The following is a 22,807-nucleotide window of genomic DNA, read 5'->3' on the forward strand; positions in this document are numbered from 1 at the left end:
TGCAGTGATGTTGGAGATTTGATGTTTTACCGGGAGAATGGGTGTGATATTAGGATGGACAATAATGGTTTATATATTTTAGTGGAAGACCACTTTCAAGAGATTCAGGAAGGATTTTGGAGAGAATATCTTTCATTCAAGTGTATCTTATAACAACCTGCTACTAAAAATCATCATCATCATAATCATCATCATCTTGAACAGTTTCCAGCCACAAGGTGGGTCTGTTTGGAACATACCACTACAAGTAATGAATTACGTTGATGAGTTTAGACTCAGATGCTTAGGCTAGGGCCCCAGTTTATACATATGTCATTAGTAATATAAAGATGCGTCTACTGTCATTCAGTAAAATTGTTCTGGTTGTATAGCCACATCATGCTGCAAAATAAAACACCTAATCTTTCATTTTACTTTATAATGAGGAGACACTCAAAACAATTGTACTGAGTTAATTTCATGTACAGAAGAACATTTCTTATAGAAAAATAATTTTTTGTTGTTCCAAAATATAGATGTATTCTTTTGTTGCTGCTTAGATAAACATATCTTCTTCTTTTTCTTATTACATCATCAACCTTGATCATCATTCTTTCATGATGGCACTAATGAACAGAATTTTCCATCACATTGGTCTCTGTTCATTCTGAGAATTGAAGCAATTTCTGTTTTATTATTAGACATGGATGTAGGGCTGTTATAGAATGAAGTGTTGTGGTCGTGATATACTGTAACGGCATCCAAGGTGGTGATGGTTTAAATTTCCATCTGGTCATTCAGATTTAAAATTTCCCTGATTCCCCAAACCTGCTTAAGACGAGTGCCAAAGTAGTTCCTTCGAAAATTGTGTGTCCAATTTCCTTTCTCCTTTTTTTTCCAGTTCGAACAAATGTTCTGTCTTTAATGATCACTTCCTAATCTTCACACATCAAACGAGGTGGTGCAGTGTTTAGCACACACAGTGGATTTGCATTCAGGAGGACAACAGTTCAAACCCAAGTCCAGCTATCTTGGTTTAGGTTTTCCATGATTTCCCTAAATTGCTTCAGACAAGTGCAGAGATGATTTCTTTGAACGGGCACAGCTGATTTCCTTCCCTAATCTGAGCTTGTGCTCTGTGTCTAATGTCCTCATTGCCGACGGTACATTAAACACTAATCTCATCCTCCTAATCTTTACGCCTTCCTTGTATGGCTGTTGTTCTCTCTCTCTCTCTCTCTCTCTCTCTCTCTTTCTTTCTTTCTTTCTTTCTTTCTTTGTCTGAGTTTCCCAGGAATGTCAGAATTAGTCTGAAGTATTTGTTTTATCCTTTATATCAGTATACTAATAATGTATTAACTTTTTTGAACTGTGAAACCTTGTTACTGGCGGAAGTAAAGTACCACAAAAATAAATTTAAAATATGGAATGAGAACTGTATACAGTGAGTTTGAAGTATATTTGAGAAAAATATGAAATGCATTAATGTATATGAAACCAGTTAATTCTTCTTTCTGTTCATTCTGTTAAATAATGGGCACTATGTAGATTTTGACATTTGTCAACTGGATTTCTGTGGTCTCCCAACCAATGGGTCTGCTCTCCAGACAGTGTTTCATAGCAGGCACACCTTGAATGAAGCTTTAATTGCAGATTAGTATTCAAAACAGTTGACTTTTATTCTTGAAGAATTACTATTACAGGGATTTTCTACATTAGTAGTGAAAACACTATTTACCACTGGGATGGATGATAGTTTTTGTGTTGGTTCTTCAGGATTTAACTTGCCATTGACGGAGAAATTATTAGACTCTTTTTGAATGCTATTGATTCATATGGAGGAGCATTCTTTTCTAATAGTTTTTCTTTTGTCCATGGTTTGAACTAAGAAAGGGGGTGGGAGTATCTCAGTCATTGATGTACTATGGAATAATATATTGTGGTAACTCCTCTGTTAAGTAAAGAGTATTCATTATAGCAAAGAAAATAATTGGACTTCACGTTAACGCATCCATGCACACCTGACAGCAACAAAAAATTAGTCACCCCCCTCCCCCCCCAGGAGACATCATGCTAATACCATCTAACACTGCCTCTAGCCAGGAAGAGATCCCACACGTTTCTTCAGATATGACATATTTCTACAACCACTCATTGATGATCAGATCCTGTAGTGCTACCAAACATTGAGGATGATTTTTACATTTCATTCACTGTTCCAAGTAGTCTGACTTTTTCTACAGGTTTGGGATGGGTAATTTAGTGAGCCAGCCAATGTGTGATGTAGGTCCGGAGTGTTCTGCAAACCAGAAATGTATGCCTGCAACTCAATGAAAATTGTTTCCATCGTTTTGGAAGACAGGAGTCTCCAACAGCGTACTCATCATGAGGGTGTAGAAGAAAGGAAAACACACATTCGCTGAGAATGTTGAAATAAACATCCTGGTTCATGTTCATACTAACGTGATTGAATGGCCCCATTTCATGTTACGACCACCACCACATCATCACAAAACAACCTCCAGCATGATCTATATTCTCTACATACTGCAGGTTAAACATCTCTTTGGATCATTGTTGAACCTGATTCCTGAAAAGAGGCAAAACTGCGACTCATTAGACAGCACTAAATGCCACCAATTGGCTATTAAGTTTCTGTATTGTTGGACCCACTGAAACTGCTGCCACTGTGAGCAGTGGCGTTTTGTGAGGTGCTCTACACCAAATGTCTATATGTACATTTTTCTTTGGTATGCTCACCCGGTAACTCGTTGAGGTTGGACCTGCATTTACTCATGGCAGCAATTCCCATTGGGTTTGATATTGATTGTGATTGGCGACGTGTGCAACCCCAGTTACTTTCAGTTCAGGCCTTTTGCAGCCACTGTTCTTAAGCCATGTTTCATGGTTGTAAGTGGTACACAATTCCTTGTTGACATTTTGGGCATATTGAGTTGATATACTAACAATGAGCACATGCTTTCACAGTGTGATCCTGGGCGTGTCAGAACGTATTCACGTGCAGATCATCCAGTTTGCAGATCACATGTCATGCATATGAGCACTGGCAGTGCGGGTTGCAGGCTGCTAGGGGCAAGGGCCAGTGGTGGACACTAAGGCAGAGTGGCAGTGGAAGATGACTGCCGTGCTGCGTCTAGGCGTGTGCAGACTTCAGCCGCGTACACTGCTGCTGTTACCCAGGCAGTAGACATCATCCAAAATGCATCTTTGAAAATATCTTTATTATTTGTGTTTTGCAATTATTCATGCATCTTCTCCCACACATAATCCTGAATAATTGGAAGTATACTGTACTTCCTTTCAGTCATGCGCCAACCTGTCTTACTATGCTAGTTCTGTACAACTAACTGGCATGTACACACCACTTCACTACCCTGACTTAGGTCAACGATTGATGGTCATATAATCATCTGCTAGTCGTCGTATACCATCTACAATGCTCCAACGTGACTAGTGAGCTCTTTCAATGGTGGACTAATATTTTGTCCTGTGAGCTTATTTAAGCAGTTTTATGGGAGGAATATCCATATTGTATATTTAATCAGTGACAAAATTTGCTGTAAACAATATGTCAGTTGGGGAGCTATATTGATATTTAAAAACAAATTCTTGAAGGAAAACGCACTGCCTTCTGTTGAATCTAACCGGAACTAAACACTGTGTTTTGAAACTGTGACAGTCTACCTAAAATAATAAAATATTTGATAGACAGAAATTGCGTTTTTTAATTGCAAATCAATGATTGTTTCTTCTTGGCAACTCATACTGCACCAGAGAGGTAATCATCAATAGTTAATTTCATATTAATAAAGAATAAATTTCTCAAACAATTGTGTGTGATTGTTGTGGATATTTTGTGAATTGAACCATGTAGGTCACTTAATACATGACTTTATTTATAACATAGTTTTGGCTACTGCCATTAACCGATTTGTAATCAAGATCAAATGACCATAACAATAAGGTGTATCCATTATATATTATCAGGCCTTAAAGAACAAAAACATGAAAGAGCAACAGATCCCAAAAAGTTCACTCACCAAAACTTAGAGAATTTGGTAAAATAATATTTAGTATTGGTCAATAAAACCTACACCTGGGCAGCAAATACAAAATGCATGCAATCGGCACAGTTTCACAAAGGCTACTATAGTGACTGCAGAAACTTTCCACTATTGCTTGGTGTGTGTATATTGTTTGGTCCCTTAGAAATTCACACACGTTTTTGAAAGCATTTTACCAGAAGCTGTGCTGGAACTGATAGTGGGGAGATAGATATTACTCCACATACAGCCTGGTCTGTTCCTCAGACTTTGGCAGATCAGTTGTAACCAAACTGAGGCATGTTAGGAGTGTCCAAAAAAAAAGTCCGAGAAAATCATTGCACCATTTAGAGCTTCAGAGTGGTGTGCCAGTAGCTTCTGCTTTCAGAGCTGTCCACACACACTTAACTGAAACGTTTCTCTACATGAGCATTGCAGCTGGCCATTGCAGTCTGTACATAATGGAAGGTTGATCATAAAATGTCTTTCTTCATGAAATGTTGGTGCTTTTATCAGGGTACATGAATTCACAGAACAGTCAACATTAGAATTCTGAAAATTCTAACATGTTACCTTGAGAACCTCTACATGATGTAGGGACAGGAGTGTGGTGTGCAATTAGTGCAACACTCATTATTGGGGCAGGGATGGCTTCTATCTTTGAAAACATCTCACATAGTTATAGATGCAGTGGCAGTGTGTGTTGTCATGTTATCTTTATATTATCTTGAGTGGAAAAACCAGAAGTCTTTTCGTTAGTTGTTAATCCTATGAAAAAAGATTACAGTGTTATGGGGGGGGGGGGGGGGACGACATCAGTCCAGAGTCTCCAATGCTTCCCCTAACTCCTCTTAATAGGTTTGTTTATGAAAAACTCATCTGCTACCAGTCACAATCATGACAGATAGCAGATGAGTTATTTATAAACAAACCTATTGTTTTCACAGTTGCAGACTTTCAGAACCATTTATAATGGATCAAATCATATAACTCCTCTTAGTTTGTCTAAAATTGATACATCACCTGTCGCAGTTCGAGGAACGGGCCAGAGCTTATGCCGAGATTGGAACCTACCTCGCTGATGTTAAGAGTCCGTGCAGTACTGGATACAGCAGTTGAGTTCTATTTGAAACACCGTGTATTGCTTCAGAATGATTCCGCCATGACGACTTCCTATAGACAAATGGATTGTAGTGGTTACTTGTCCTAAAAAGATTACTGTATGCTCTACAGGGTTAGTTTACTAATGAACATTTTATATTTTGTGTTAGTCATCAGAATGTCACTTCCTACAGTTTTTGTCATTCATAAAAGACTGGGGAATGGACTGTAAAGTTATCAGGTATAAAGATGAAAAAAAAATAACACATTTAAACGATATCGTTTGCCAGTTTATTTGTGTTTTTAGACACTCCCGTTCACCAGATAAGAAAAACTGGCTGTAAAGGCGTAAGTTAGTTGAAGTTCTTGCCAGCAAATAGGTTTACATCACAGCAAGATATATCTCAAGTTCTGATTTATCAACTGAACACTTTTTTTGTTATGGTTCATATACTGTGTTAGTGAAAATAAAGGGAAAAAAACAATATGAACTTAGCTGGTAATTTCTCACGAATTCGTCAAGTCGTTATCACCAGTGACTCAAGATTGCTATGCTTCATTAATTAAAGTAAACCATAGTTTGTGTGGAATGTGTGTAAACAAATGTGCACGAACATCCAGACTGCACCATTACTAGCAGCTAAAAAGTTAGACAGCTACACATTATAATTGACATTGTCCACAGCCAAATCAACTGTAATAAAGTGTTCTATACACCTACTGACTCTGCCCAAAGTATTTGTGCTATGTCTGTACCACTTCCAAGTGAAGATAATTTTCAAATCTGGGACTCCAACTAAGCCAAAATTAATGTAGAAGTTGCATGTGAAACATGTTGCTGTGAAATGTGGCACTGATATTATTACAGTTTGAGCTATGTCAGGATTCTGGTAGGGACTGAACTTCCACAATGTTCTGATGCTTTACCGTGTTATTGTACACATGGTCAACAAACTGTAACTGAATAGCAGGGATGATTGGTAGAACATTTTTGGGCACTCGCCATATATTTTTCATTGCACTCAGTACAGTATGAAAGAGAAATTAACTAGAGTGCCTGATCGCTTCTTAACATCAGCTTTGACCTATTTTCAGAAAACAAAGAAATACACACTTAGAATATGTGGCATCTGAAGGGCACACACTGCCAAAGATCATTGCTCAGTGTGTGTTCTGGAATCGACCTTTATATTGTGGCGTATACATTAAAAAAAAAAAAAAAAAAAAAGTTCTAAATTGCTCGATAAAATTGACTACTCTTACCATTTCCATGTGGTGGAATATTACTGACGTTACAATCGGCCACTCAGAATCTGCCATGGACAATACCTCGACTCACATCGATACAGAGGGTTAAGTCAGTGTATGAGGAGTGAATTTCACTCCCAGTCAATGAACTTAGTAAAAGTGCATGGCCTCCAACTTGTTTACATTTTCAGTTCCTATGTGACAGTTATCTTTTAAAAATGGTTGAAATCAAATCATACGATCTTGAACTGATTGCTTCAGATCTTACCGTATAATATTTAACAGAAAACTCTGTTCTTCCCTAAACACAAACATGCTAATGTATTCAGGAGATTTCCTGCAAAATGGCCACCTTGACTGAACAATTTTATGTACAGTGATAATGGAAACTCGTAAATGGAAAAATATGTAAAATAAGGAAAGGCACGTGCTCACCCATAGTGGACCAATGCATGGCCTGCAGAAGTATGTAACAAAAAACAGTATTCACACTAGCTTTCAAGCTCTTTCTCTTTCCGCAGTAAAAGTGCAAGTACGAATATTTACACAAACACAGCCATACCAATAAGCAAACGCACGCACCTGGAGTCATAGCAAAATTATTTTTATATACCATACCATTACAACTATTTCAGGTGCAGATACGGTAACTGCTGCCATACCTTTTGAATGCAATGTTCATTTCAGTTATAAGATCGTGAGTGCTCTGACATAAGTAACTCTGTTTGGAACATTCAAAAATCAGTGAAAGAAATTTGTGGAGGGACATTCAAGTCACCTAAGTGACATCCAATTGATCGCAATCATTTCAGAATAACTGCCTAGCAAAAAAAACATTAGCCCAAAGCCTATACTTTTCAATTATTTGTGCATAAAGTAAGATAGAGCATGGAGTGCAGGTTTACTTCATTCATATACTGAAAGCAGTGCAGCAATGATGCAACTTTAGGCTTCCTGCTTTCATTGAGTCAACCATAGATGTGAACACTTCTTTCCGCGAGGTGTGGCAAAAGCTATTACCTGTATGGGCACTTTGAAATTGTACCGAAGACTAGTAAACAAATCTCCACTGCTGAGAAAGAATTTTAGGCCTTTTAAAGATCAAAAAGACATGGGCGCAATCTTCTTGATTGGAATTCCAAAATTTCTTGCGGGTGGATACACAAAATTTGAAATACTTCTATAGATGGTCTAGGATGCATTTTTAAGTACACTACAGGGTGGGAGGAAAAAAGTACTCCAGAAGGAGGATATTGATTTTGATCCTATGACAGCACGTACCACCTGGGGGGCAGTAGATGTACTGATAATAGTTTCAACATTGTACACCAACGGATAGCGTAGTAACACTCCTACCAGAGCGCCATTAGTGTCTACCCTTTAATAGGGAATGCTCACAACGAGAAGGCTCAGTATGGCGCAACCGTGCCAGAGAGAGAGACACTTGCTTCCTACAGCCATCTGAACAAGTTCGAAAGGGATCAAATTGTGGCCTTCCAGGTTGCTGGATGGTTCCTGTGGAGAATTGCCAAACATACTGGACGTGGTGTCATTAGTTGCGCAACGATACTGGTATCAGTGGTCACAGGAACATTCTCACGCCTTTAGATGAGGTTCTGGATTTCCACAAAGCACAGACTCTCACCAGGATCATTGTATTGTAAGGGCAGCAGTGGCATATTGGACAGCTACCACAGCACAGATAAGAGGGCTTGTGAGCCCTGACATGTTAACACAAACTTTGCAAACCGATTATTAGGAGTGGGACTAGGGGCACGCACACCTCTAGCCCGTCTTCCACTTGTGCCACAGCAACGATGTGCACAACTCGACTGGTGCTGTCAGAGGATCACTTAGAAGTTGGAATGGCACGCCGTAGTCTTCACCATTGAAAGCAGATTCTGCCTGCACTGCACGCAGGTGGTTGTCATTGGTGTGTACAATATAGACCTGCTGAACACTGTCTCGAGGGTGGTGATGGTATGTTTCAACTGGATAATATCTGTCCACATACTGCCCATGAAACTCAATGTGCTCTGCGAGACGTGCAGCAACTTCCCAGACCAGCAGGATCTCCAGACTTGTCTTCATTGAGCATGTGCGAGGTATGATGGGACCAGAAGTGACATATGTGACTCGTCACCCAACAACTATTACAGAACTACATGGACAGTTCAAGCAAGTGTGACATATCGAATCGCAGGACAGCATTTGCCACCTGGACAATCAACTGCATGCTAGAGTCAGTGCCTGAATTGCCACCCGTGGAGGCCACACCATGTGTTGAAATGGGTGTTTCAGCATGGGTCGATACCTGGCACCTCCAAGCCACCTGCACTGTTGATCTGTAAATGTAATCATTTCGTGTAGTCCCTATGCACTGTTCCAACAACAAATCTTGAGTTAATTAGAAACCCCAAATAAGGTGTACTGATATTTTTCCGGCAGTATGGGACCACAGTTTCATACTGCCAATTTCTGCTTCTCTCAGATTACTAGTCACCATTCACACTCCCAACTCATTACAAATGCTCTTTGAACAATAGGCAATGAGTTACTTAACTGTGAACTATTGTAATAAATATAACCAGTAACGAAAAGATACTCACCTCATCATCAGGCTGTGATGAGAGATTTACAGTCTGAAATAATGAAATATTTTTAATCAATAGTTTCCCTGCAATCATTTGAGAACAACTGCGTAGCGTAAAAACATGCGAATCCAAAATATGTGGTGTTTTGCTTTTTATGCTGTAAGTAAAGCATTTTCCAAAAAAAAGTACTTCAGCAACTTTTCTTTATTTACATACAATATGTTCTTTCAGTAGCACAGCAGATGGCTCAGCTTTTAGGTTTCTGCTTTCCCTGAGTGAAATCTACTCGTGAATACAAGTATTTCAGTGTCAATGTGAAGAAGACTGCCATAAAGAGTCCATGACAAAGAATTGTGGCAGTGAGCCTCAACAATGCATTATAATGTGTACAAGCTTAACAATAGGACTGCTGCAACACGAGTTTTACATGTAGATTAGCCTGCCTTCAGTACATATTAAATCACTCTTTACATACATACATGATTTGTATACAGCATTTACATTGATTGTAAACTTATTAAGACATCATGATGTGCTCCCATCTTTGCCATGAGGTTTTACTCCAAACATAGTTCAGTGTTGCACACTATCTCCCCTAACTGTAACTTGCTTACACCCACTAGTCTATCATTGTCAGTCACTCATATCCATCCACTCGTACTTTCACATTCTCAGTCACTCATTCAACCCAGCTCAACTTTCCTGGTGTGTGCTGCTTACATCGCATAAGTGATATGAAAATAATGATATTTGCTTACTTGACATTGTTCTCTGAGTTTTACTCATGGCTCCAAAGAAAATACACTATGCCAGTCAAAAAAAAGTCATCTGGCTGTAGATACTTAATGCTACCCATGCAAAGCTGAGCCTTGTAGCTAGCAGTGTGATAGATGTTAATATACATAGCTATGATACACAGAGTAGGGAAACCTTCCACAGAGGTAGAAGTAATGAGAAGGCTTAAGACTTCAGATCACAGTCCAAAAACAGTAGGTGCAATTTTTTTTTTTTTCAGCAGATTGCCATCTGATATTGAGATAGCTAATTTAAATCCCTTAGTCAACTGAAGCATTTATTAGTTGAGAAATGCCGTTATTCGGTAGAAGATTTCAAGTTGTAATGTTTGTTTGTAAAACTTTGTGTGTCCTATATTATAAGTTTGTTTTTGCCCAAAAGTGCCCCTATTGGTGCACAAAAAAGGTGAATGTGCTTCTGCTTAAATGTCTCTGACTGAAAAGTGTAGTATTAGCTGCATCATTCTACCTGCTTCAGCACCTTTTTAAAAGTTTTCCAAAAATTTCAACGTGTGAACTTACTTGTGCTCTTCTTAATGTGCAACTCACTTCCCACTCCCACAAACTCAACTAACTGTAACTTGCTTGCACCCACTAGTCTATCGTTGTCAATCGCTCATATCCATCCATTCGTACTTTCCCATTCTCAGTCACTCATTCAACCCAGCTCATTGTCTTTATCTCTTTGTTTCTCTCTAACTGTCATTGTCTCCTGTCTAACAGCCACAGTCTCCTTCGTTCTGTACTACCACCACTACTGTCTCTTTTCACTGTCACTGTCTCCCTTTTGCTCTCTCTTACTGCTGCAATATCATTTATTCCACTGCTGCTCTCTCTTGTCACTGCCGCTACCACACTCTTCCTCATTGTCATTGCAATAGACTCCATCTCTCATTATCACTGTCTCTCACGATCTGCTTTCTCCGTCTCTTTATTCCTCTCCCACTGGCGCTGTTCCCTTCACTCTTTTCCTCTAACTGTTAACTATGTTCCACTGCCATTGTGTCCCTCTCTGTCTCTCACACTGCTCTTGTCTCCTTTGGTGTTTGTATACCACAACCACTATTATCTTCAAGTTTTTATTTCTTTCCTGTCTCTTTCCCACTGCCACTGTCTCATCCTCTCAACATGAAAAAGCACAGATATGTTTGCATGCCAGAATTTTTGTGAAAATCTTTAAAGGTGCTGAGGAAGGTGGAATGAGGCCGCTGGTACCCGACTTTCCGGTCAGTCTTTTAAACAGGACCATATTCGCCAATTTTTTTTTTTTTTTTCTCCAATAGAAGCATTCTTCCACCAGTTCCCTTCTCCCTTCCATAGCAGGGAATGTCACTCATATGAAAAGAACCTTATGGGTCAGTAAAATTTCAATGGTTTACTTATGTGAAACTGAAATAACACTAATTTCATAGGTCAGACTAGATTTTATGTGTACAAAAATTTTCTATACGCATCAGCGCTACAATGTGGCGTTCCCAGAATCCTTCTGAGGATAAGGTCTGTGGATAATATGAAACTTTTAAAAAAGAAAGGAAATTAAAATAAAATAAAAAGTTTTATAAAATGGTTGGGCATTGTTTTTGATAACCTGTACAGTTTAATGGAAGTTATCTCTGCTAGAACTTTTGGAACAGTTAGCAAATGCCTAATATGCTCATCGATGGACATGAAACTGTTAAGAAATTTTCTTCTTCCTTGAACAATTAGAATATTGAGATGGGACAGTAACTCAAGATGCTACCTCATGAAAATTATGTTCAGAGAGAGAAATATGATCACCTGTTTGATGACAGTAAATGAGAGCCATTCAAATTTAAAGTGGACTTCCATGCCATTCATGTGGTAAATTTGGTAAGGGAAGGATATATATATATATATATATATATATATATATATATATATATATATATATATATATATATATAAAAACAAAGATGAGGTGACTTACCGAACAAAAGCGCTGGCAGGTCGATAGACACACAAACAAACACAAACATACACACAAAATTCAAGCTTTCGCAACAAACTGTTGCCTCATCAGGAAAGAGGGAAGGAGAGGGGAAGACGAAAGGAAGTGGGTTTTAAAGGAGAGGGTAAGGAGTCATTCCAATCCCGGGAGCGGAAAGACTTACCTTAGGGGGAAAAAAGGACAGGTATACACTTGTACACACGCACATATCCATCCACACATACAGACACAAGCAGACATATATATATATATATATATATATATATATATATATATATATATATATATATATATATATATATATATATATATATATATATATATATATATATATATATATATATATATTTGGAAGTTGTTAGCATTTGCATCATTCCAAGACAGCTGTTGTTCCTATATGTGACCAGAATGCACATCAGTTTGTTGTGGAAAACCTTTATTGTTTATTTCTGGCTGAGGGATGGTATTAAACCATCAGAAATTTTGTCTATGGTTGCAGATTTTAAAGATGTAGGCAATTGAATGGGCTTAAAAATTTCACAGTGGCTGTGATTGTGCTGAAAGCAAAGTCCACAAATATTGTTTTCGTCATTAATGACTACATTGTTGCCATTTGGAAACCAGTAATGATGGCGCTCACACAAGGATTTTGTTAAAGGTAGGCTTGAGGTTTCCAGGAAACAGCTCAGTTGTTGCAACATGTCATTGATATGGGTCCCAATATCTTCAGTGCGATTCAGAGAAATGCCATTCTGGATATCTGTTGGCGGATTTCAAGTTGATTTGAGAGAGCATGTTTATGATAAATTGCCACATCTGAGGAGACTAAACACCAGAAAATAAGACCATGGACATGAAATTTTGAAAAAGAAGGTGAAAGAGAGACATTTCATTACAGGAGAGTAATGAATGCTGCATATTGCTGTTGGCCAGAATGCTTCCTATCACAGTAAACAGTTATGGCATCTGTCTGTAACCATAGAACACATATTTTTCAATCTTGGTTTCTCTTCACGTGACTTTCACATGTTGTAACGTGTAAAGTAGACATTATGTGGCGAAAAATTCAGTGAAGATGCAGTGCTGGTGTGAAAAAATACTTTTTTACTGAATTAGAAAATTAGAATTAGGAAAATGACATACTGCATTTGTACTTTTATGTTACACTAATGTAGATGTTACAAAAACGTGTTAAAATGCAAGTGACACTTAGAATTACTGTTTATCCATTAATATTGTTGTGATATTAATAATGCTTTGATTTTAATTGCAGGAGTCGGTCATATTGCATCTGCAAGTCTTGCAGGAGCGACTGTGCCTGCGAACCAGGTTGTGACGATAACAGCCCAGCAGCAGGTAAAGATAGTCATGCATCACTGTAATTTGTTTGTGCTCTTACACCGCTACATACCTTGATCTGTTTGTTATGTAAATTCTAAAAGTCAGAAATGCCATAGTTGTGGTTTTTATGTTGTGATGTGAGATCAGAAGTCTAGTTATGCTGTACCTTTTATTTTTATTTTGAATGCCAGGTGTTAATGTGTCCTACCCACAAAGATTTTTTGTTTTTCACAGTATGGACAATATAGAACTTAAGGCTTCTTGGCCTTTCTTTTCTGTACCCAGACCTCTTCATTCTTTCACTCCTTTTCTTTCTTTCCTCTTTGGAAATGTAGTGTATGGACCTTCTCCTTAGTGGTTTTATGCTGTAGTCTTTGCTAATGAATGCTTCTCTGGTTTGGATGATCTCTAGTGTAATACCCGTTTCCTGTGCATCTCTTTTGAGCTCTTCTGCCCATTTGGAGGTGGACTTTAGTGATGTTAGATAAATGAAGATATTTTTGTGTGTAGGTTTTCGTCCATACTTATGTGTTTGTAAAATGTCAACTATTGTCACTACATTTTTGGTATACTTGTGATCTCCTCATTTTTCTTATTCTTTCTTTCCTTCTTTTCAGGTTGAGCAACTATCCCTTTCTATTTAAAATAAGGCACTCCAAAACATTGAGCCCTTCCAGTTTTATAACTGAATTATAGTGCCCGATGTTTGGCATGTAGGATAATGGTCATTGGTTGTACCTGCTCTGTGTTAGTTTGCAAGCAAGTTCTACTTTTCTGGCTCTTCTTTGACTATCTTTTTGCCCAGTCCGTTGGGTTGAATCCATTCTAAGTATTTAAATTTGTCTGTGTTTTTAATCTTCCCATATTTTACCTCCAAGTAATTCTTCTCTCTATGTTCTGTCTTTTCATTCGAAACTTTGAAACATGTTTTTCCACTGATTTAATGCAAGATCTTCAACATTCTTTGCAGATCGTTCCAGTTTCTGACTAAAAGGTGAACAGCAGGTTTTTTTCGTCTCTTCCCAAGGTATATAACACTTGTTTCTTCTAACTTCAGAGCATCTTCCAAGGTTTTCATTGTTTTCTCCAGGATGATACTGAAAAGCATTGGAGATAATCCATTGCCTTGCCGGATGTGTGCCTTTATTTCAAAAAGCTCAGAGATTTCGCTAAAAAGCTTAGCTTTTGAGATGGTGTCTCTGAGGGTTTGTTTCATGATTCACCCCATTCTTCAATTCTGAATTCCTATGAAACCCTAAATAAAGTTTGTCTGTCAATCGAGCCGTATGCTTTTTTGAAATTGACAAAAATAGCTAATGCATTCTGGCTTCTTAGTTTTCTAGTTCTCAGAATGCACTTGAGATTGAATATCTGTTCCACATGTCATCTGCCTTTTCGGCAACCAACTTGATATTCTGATATTCTTCAATGAGGTGATCAGGCTACTCTTCAACTTTTTCACCAGAACTTGGGAGAGACCACCGTAAGCAAATGAAAGCAAGTGAGACCACACACTTCAAGTCTTCTGGTATCTTTTCAGTTTTTCTTCTTTGAGGTGGTGTATTCTATCAACTTGCCCCCCAATCTTCCACACTCCATCACAATTATATCTTCACCTGGTGATTTATTGTCCTTGAGCTCCTTAATTGTTTTCCTGATTTTAGCAAGGCTTGGTGATTTTGGCTCTAAATTATTATGGGCGTGTTTCTGAGCATCCAGTCTTTCCCAAGGCCCTTTGCTGTTCATCAGCACTTCAAAATACTCTGCCAAGAGCTGGTACTTTTTTTCATTGTTAATAACTTTCCACCCATTTGCCCGAAGCACAGACTTTTTGTTTGTTATAGCTTCTCTATGAATGTTCTGAAAAACTGCCTGGTGGTGGTGTTTTTGAACTCTTCTTCCACCATTTTCAGTCTACTTCTGTCTTCTCTGTTATAAGTTTGGCGGTTTCTTTCCTTTCTTTCTCCAAGTCTTCTCATTTTTCCTCAATCTTGTTTGAATTCCACCTCTTTCAGGATTTTAATCTTATTACATAGTACGAATTTCTCTCTCTCTCTCTCTCTCTCTCTCTCTCTCTGAGAATAGTTTTGCATTGAGCTACAACTGCTTTGCATTTTCATAGAGGAGACCAAGAGGCATTCATCCTGAAAACTTAGTCATTATTTAATTTTACAAGAAAGAAAATTCTATTTAGAAATTGGTAAATCAAAACTCCTACGTGGTGCATCCCAGGTAGCGGATAGGGAAGTCCTCACCGGTTTACTGGTGGACTTGAGTGAAATAAAATAGCTTTCCCGGACCAAACACACCCTCTGCGGTTAACAACCGCAGTTGTAAATCGGAGCTTGCTCCAACTAAGGTTGACAACCTTCGAAAGTCAAAAATGGAAAGGTCTTTTAGGAAAAAAATTCCACCATCCTGCTCAAAAAGGCAGGAAAAGGCTACATCGGATTCGGTGGGTAGTCAGCTAGAAGACAGCAACGAATCAGAGCGTTTGCAACCATCAAAATGCACACTGAAACACAAAAAGAAGATTAAACATGAGCAAATAAATTATATAGCAACACACAACATAAACTCACTACTTCAGACCGGAAAACTCAAGGAGCTCACAGATGAACTAAGTAAACAAAAAAATTTAATAACAGGGATCCAAGAAATGAGAAACACCACAGAGGACCAATTCGAATTACAAGGACACAGAATTTATAATGGGAAACCAGGACCGTGGGAAATGAAACAATGTCCCCAGTTTGGAACAGGGTTTTTAGTAAACATAAAAATAATAGATTCAGTAATGGATTTCCAAGCAGTATCACCAAGAATTGCGACTCTAAGCTTTAAAACAATGAATAAAACCTATACAATAATAAATGCTCACGCCCCAACAAATGAAAAAAATTGTTTAACAAAAACAAAGGAAGAGGTAGATAAATTTTGGGACCTTCTAGAACAAACTGTGAACAGAGTAAATAAAAACAATGTAAAAATCTTATTGGGAGATTTCAATGCTCAGTTTGGAAAAGAAAGAAAATATAAAGATATAATTGGAAAATGGAGTCCACATAAATTTACGAACAAAAACAGTCAAAGACTTGTAGAACTCTACAGACAACACAACCTTATATCTAAATCAACATACTTTAAGAGGAAGCCAAGTAAACTTAAAACATGGAAACATCCAGACTGGAGGAAGGGGGAGACCATGTCTGTATGGACAAAAATTTTCATAAGGAGATCCACAATGTTAAAGTACTGAGAGGAGTAGACACAGGCTCAGACCATTATATAGTTAAAATTAAAATCAAATTCACTCCGTTAAAGAAGAGGACCGGAAAAACTAATAAAATAAAAAGGAGGTTTGACCCACATCAGCTAATTAAAAATAATTAATACCAACAAATAACACAAACCATCAAATTAACAGATGATCTAGAACAACTAGTGCCTAATCTTAAAAGAGAAGCAGAGAATCTAGCTCCCTTGAACCCCCGAAGGAAACATGCATGGTGGACATCAGAATGTGACAAATTCCATGAAGATAGACACCAAGCATGGTTAAAGTTTCAAACACATAAAACTGAAGATAATGCCATCAACATCATAAAACCAACTCCAGGAACTACTATAAAGTCTTTGGGAAACAACTACAACAATGTGAGGCCCCTACACTAATACTAAAAGATGAAGATGGAAGAATGACACACAGTAACAAGGAAAATGCAGAAATCATGGCAAAAGCATTTAACAAACTTCTGAATTGGGAGGAACCCAAAGAACCCTTACAAATTAACATAAATACCCCAATAAAACCAAACCTAACAAACTAGACCCTCCAACTTTCCAAGAAGTAGAAAAAATTCTTAAAGAACAAAAAAATTATAAGGCATGTGGAGAAGATCAGGTTTTTGTTGAAATGTGGAAATATGCAATTGACACAGTCAAGACCTCCTTACACATGGCTCTAACAAAAATTTGGGTAACAGAACGATTCCCCGAACATTGGACCACAGCTATCATCCACCCACTACACAAAAAGGGAGATAAGAGCAACCCAGACAACTACAGAGGAATCTCTCTCATAGATTGCACATACAAAATTCTATCCAAGATCCTATATGAAAGAAGCAAGGAGCAATTAGAACAGGAGTTAGGGGAGTATCAGGGAGGCTTCAGACCAGGGAGAAGCTGCGCAGAGCAGATAATTAGTTTAAAATTGATTAAGGCATACTACAAGAAATGGAACAAATCTCTGGCAATAACATTTGTAGATTTTAAGAAGGCATATGACTGTCTCCACAGACCTTCAGTATTAAAAATTTATAGAAAACTTGGACTCCATCCAAAACTAATTAAAATAATACAACTCACTCTAACCAACACCAAATCAAAAGTGAAGTTTAGAGGAGAAATTTCGGAACGATTCCTCATAAAAACTGGCTTAAGACAAGGTGACTGCCTATCACCATTACTGTTCAACTGTGCACTCAAATACATAATGAGAGAATGGTACAAGGACAATCCAAAGATTATAAGAATTGGAAGTGCAAAAGATGATATTAGCTTAAACTGCTTGGGATTCGCTGATGATCTTGCTCTCCTAGCCAACACCATTCAAGAAGCCAGGCAACAAGTGAAATCGCTACAAGAAATAGCAGAGGAAGTAGGCCTTAGAATATCATTTGAAAAAACGGAGATTATGCTAACTGATCCACCACTTGCAAACAAAATTACAATAGGAGAACAGGAAATCAAAATTGATGATAAATTTAAATATTTAGGCGAAATAATAACATACAATCTAAATGAGAAGCCATCATGGCAGAATAGAATTAAAAAACTGAACTACGCAAATTACATTACCAAAACTACATACAACAAAAAAAGCCTATCTATAGATGCAAAATTAAAACACTATAAAACAGTTACACAAACAGAAATAATGTATGCAGCTGAAACTATCTTCAAAACAACAAATACAGCAGAAATTGACAGAATACTAAAAATAGAAAGAAGAATAATTAGGACATGTATAAATAAACAGTATAAAATAAATGGACATTGGAGAATAGCATCAAATGAAACAGTATATAAGAAACCAGAACCAGTCATGAACACGATCAGGAAGAAACGCATCTCATTCTTTGGACATCTGATGAGAACTCCAGAAAACAGAATTAGTAAAAATAATAATACAAAAATTGTGGAATAGCAAGAGCGACATTAAATGGATCACAGAAATTAAGGAAGATATAAAAGAACTCCAAATTACAGTAGATGACCTAAAAAACAAGACAGAAAAAACCAGAATACTGCAAACCAGACTACAAATGAAAATTAATAAAAGGCGTACAGGAAGAGTGGTCTTGGATGAAGAAAGAAAGAAAATATCTGAAAGAATGAAGAAATATTGGGCAGACAGAAGAGCAAAACACCTTTCATATAAGAATAGACTCTAATAATTATATTACCTAAATATCATATTAAGTTATTGTTGAGCCAAATTTTATCCCTGTGTAACAACTTGTTTATAACTTTGTATTTTTTACTAGAGTGGTCCAATGAAGGCCATCAAATAAATAATAATAAAAACAACCCGCAGGTGGGCAGATTTAAAATCCCAATGCACTTTGTAATATTATGGAGACGAAGAGTCATTTTGGTACTGTCCTCTTTGTATATTGTAAAGTGTTAAACTAAAGGCAGAACTTCCTCATATGGGACCAACACAAATAATTATATTAATGCCACACAGACCTTTATAAATTGTATCCATATAGAGTAATATCAGTTGTATGCATTGTAACATCATAATCCAGGAGACTGGCGAAGTGTGTTACTCTTTCTTCAGATGTGGAAAAGGATACAATTTAAGACCTGCAGAAATCTTGACCATTAGTCATATATATAAATATATTGAAGGGTTCATTTATGAGAGGCTGATGAAACAATTGAATAGCAGTCAAGAGCTACATGGAATCAAAATGAACCGATGTATTGCAGATGCGGTGTTTCCTATAGCAGTATTGTTGGAGAAGTAGTGTACAACAATGGAATCCTAATAATGACTCTGTGAACATAAAAAGAATCTGTGACTGATGCCTAGAAAGATCCTCAGGAGGTATCAGTGTGCCAAGATTAGATTAGTTTTTCGTTACATAGCTCCGTGCTGAGTGAGGAGATCCTCTTGGATGTGGAACATGTCCAAATCTACTTACAGTTTTACGCCAAAAATTCCGCCCTATTTTTGGCTATGAAAATATCCAGCAGTCAGCAAAGGAAAATTAGAGGAACCAAGTCGTGTAGTTGCAAATTTTTGTTCATGGGTAATGCAGAGTGTAATGATTAACTTACTAAATGTCTTGACCAGTGGGTTGCGAGAGTAGGGGTGCTCGTGGATTTAATGTTGTGTGTGTGTGTGTGTGTGTGTGTGGGTGGGTGGGTGGGAGGTTTTTTTTTAAATTTAATTTTTTATTTTTTTTTTTTTATTTTTAAGAAAACCCTGACGAAATCAAAAGCCGCATCTTCGAATAAAAATGTTTCCCAGTGTAAAATTAAACAGCATTGCGTTTTCTACATGTGCTGCTCGCCTTTCATTTTACAGGCGGACTACACCTTCCCCCCATTTCCTGTTCAGTTATCTCATGTCTGTAGACAAAATAACTTCACAGAACTTGTGTTTAGGTAGTGCAGCTACTTTCAAATAAGTGAGTATTTATCTACAATTGTTAAACGAGCTACAAAGAAACTCAACAGCTGAAGCTGTCAACACACTGTCACACTGAGGAGCTGACTCCTAGTTTAACATGTTGCCAATATATATTCAGCAATATTGACTTCATTGTCTCTATCAATGGCTGGAATATTTTGTGCAGCTCAAAAGCATCACGCTAGTCTCAGCTCACCCAACATCTGAAGAGCTCCAGAGGCTTAGATTGGCTGCCTCTGTAACAAAGTACATCACCTAGGTGTTGTGGAACATCCGATATTTCAATACAATTCAAGCAGTGTATTACAGCAGATTACTGTTGTAGATTTAAACATTATCAGTCCTATTCCGTCAGACTTATTGATACCCACCTTGCAAGATATACTGTGGTTGTGTGATGAGTTGCTCCACTCAGTGCAGCCCATTCTCAAAGTGCCTGCAGTTCCTGAATGGAACAGATTTATATAGTGTGCCAGTAACACAATTAATGGTGAGAGAAGTGCAGTAACTTTCCAGTCATTCATTGATATACACCCAAGTGACTACAACATGGTTACATGGCTTTATAATACACTGTCAATGACAGCAAGCAGCAAGATGCCACATTTATCAATCCATCCTCTTTTCTACCAACTATACATAAGTCACTGATAATGCCCCACTTGCAGATTAAGCACTTCTCAGCCAGGGCTTGTAGAAACATATTTTACATGGAAGCTCACTTAAAACTACAACCAAGTACTCACTTAATAAACTGATAAATTCCACTATACAAACATGAGCTCAGTGAAGTTAATTTGCCTATTTACATAAGAGAACTGGACAGGAAATGCTTTGGAGATATAGTCTGCCTCTAAACTGGCAATTAAGCAGCACTCATGGTGGAGGAAGTTACCTTTCCTGGGGGAATGGTACAGCTGCCATACATGATAACTAAGAATCACTTTTTTGTGTAGTAATGTGTAACACTGTACAGAGATTGGGAAATTGCCTGCTCTTTCTTTATTTTGTGTACCTGTGAAGGATGGACAGCATGACCTACTTTCCCCTCATGCTTCTAACCTTCACCTCCGCCTTTCCGCCCTGTTACACTATTGCTCCATTAGTACACAATTCATCCCTTAATACAGCTCTACTGCATGTAAATGTGGCACACACTTTTAATATTGGCTCTAACCCACCTGATCTATCAATAAACATGAATTTTATACCATTAAAACACCTAGTACCAGGTGTAGAAGCATGAAACTGGAACTTCCCTCTAGATGGTGCTAGCTGTCAGTGTAGGGCCTGTGAGACTGCGTCTGCATTGCCATCTGCTTCCTGTAACAGCTGACGACGAATGTCAACACACAGTAACCCAAGTTCCATACATCGGTATCCATTCCAAACCCGTAAACAGACCGAGTTTTGTGCCTACGAACTACAATTGGTTTCCTATTATCATCTGAAGAAAACTGCTGCAGAGTCACATTGAATGCTTGTCGAAGCTTTCGGTGGACATGATCTTGGAAAAACACAGTGTTTTGAGTGGTTCAAAAAATTCAAAAGTGGTGATTTTGACACAAGAAACGACGAGCGCGGAAAACCACCAAAAAAGTTGGAAGACAGTGAATTGCAGGCCTTATTGGATGAAGATGATACTCAGACTCAATATGAACACGTGGAACAATTGAATGTGATGCAGAAAGCCGTTCCTCTTCGGTTTAAAGCTATGGAAAAGGTGTAGAAAGTGGGAAAATGGGTTCTGCGTGAATTGAATGAAAGACAGCAAGCAAATCGAAAGACCACTTGTGAAATGGTGCTCACCAGATACAAAAGAAAGTAGTTTCTCCATCGAATAGTGACATACGATGAAAAATGGATATTTTTTGAGAATTCTAAGTGTTGCAAATCATGGGTGAATCTAGGCAAACCATCGAAATCCTCTACAAGACCAAATCGCTTAGGAAAGAAGACAATTCTCTGTGTTTGGTGGGATCAGAAGGGTGTCATCTATTACGAGCTTCTAAAAATCTGGTGAAACTGTTAACACTGATCGCTACCAAAAGCAAATGATACGAAAAAAGGCAACAAAAAGTCATATTGCTCCATGATAATGCCCCATCACACACAGCAAAATGGGTGAGGGAAATGATCGAGGCGTTCATTTGAGAAATACTGGGGCATGTGGCTTATTCTCCAGATTTGGCTCCCTCTGATTATCATACATTTGCATCACTGGGACACGCTCTCACTGAACAACGCTTCAATTCATATGAAAATGTGTGAAAATGGCTTGTTGACTGGTTCGTATCAAAAGAACTGTTTTTTTTTTGGCATTCCATTCATAGCCTGCTAGAGAGGTAGGAGGAATGTATAAATAGCAATGGAGATTATTTTGAATAAAATATTGTTTAATAGTTATTGCAATCAAATTCCAGTTCCATACTTCTACACCTGGTAATGTGAGATATTGCATCTCCTGCAACGTCGAAACTGTTAGTCCTGATGAGAAAAAACATGAATAGGATATAAAAAATTAATAGGATATTTTTGGTAGGAAATATAATATAGTTTAATTTTGAACTGGGAAATGTCTTCTCTAGATGCTGCAGTTTTTGAGATGTTTGAGAAAATCGTAAAAAGTGTAGGACGTATTTAATTATTCTCCAGTGTTAATATTCTGTATGCAAACTAAGAGAAGTGCTAGGCTTGATCAAATGGTTTATATCACTGATCTTTTTAGCCTTTATTGTTTATTTTCATCATAAAACCATTGTATTAGAATTCCCATTAGTAATATATTACGGTACATGTCGTGTTGCGTATGTGCAGTGTGTTTTAGGTAGTCTTCTGTTTCCAGTAAGATTAGTTTTGGCTGATATATGTTTTCTTTGCTTTTTGGTTCATATGATTGGGGATTCTTCTTTTTGCCATTATTGATATTTATTCATTTCATTCATTCATTGTACTCCATAGTTGCCCATGAAGGAGAGTCTTCATGAATGTGGAATGAGTCAAGATAT

At 37.7% G+C, this 22,807-nt stretch overlaps 1 protein-coding gene across 2 annotated transcripts in view; it reads left to right on the top strand.

The window, feature by feature from the left end:
- LOC126412455 (putative mediator of RNA polymerase II transcription subunit 26) overlaps positions 1 to 22,807 on the top strand; it is a 277,940-nt gene that overhangs the window by 238,534 nt on the left and 16,599 nt on the right. For both annotated transcript variants that reach the window (XM_050082064.1, XM_050082063.1), the window contains one exon: positions 13,023 to 13,105. In XM_050082064.1, coding sequence (XP_049938021.1) covers positions 13,023 to 13,105 — 83 coding nt within the window. The remainder of the gene's footprint in view (positions 1 to 13,022; positions 13,106 to 22,807) is intronic.

The sequence above is a fragment of the Schistocerca serialis genome, chromosome 7 (genome assembly GCF_023864345.2).
Source record: "Schistocerca serialis cubense isolate TAMUIC-IGC-003099 chromosome 7, iqSchSeri2.2, whole genome shotgun sequence".
In the NCBI taxonomy this organism is placed as follows: domain Eukaryota; kingdom Metazoa; phylum Arthropoda; class Insecta; order Orthoptera; family Acrididae; genus Schistocerca; species Schistocerca serialis.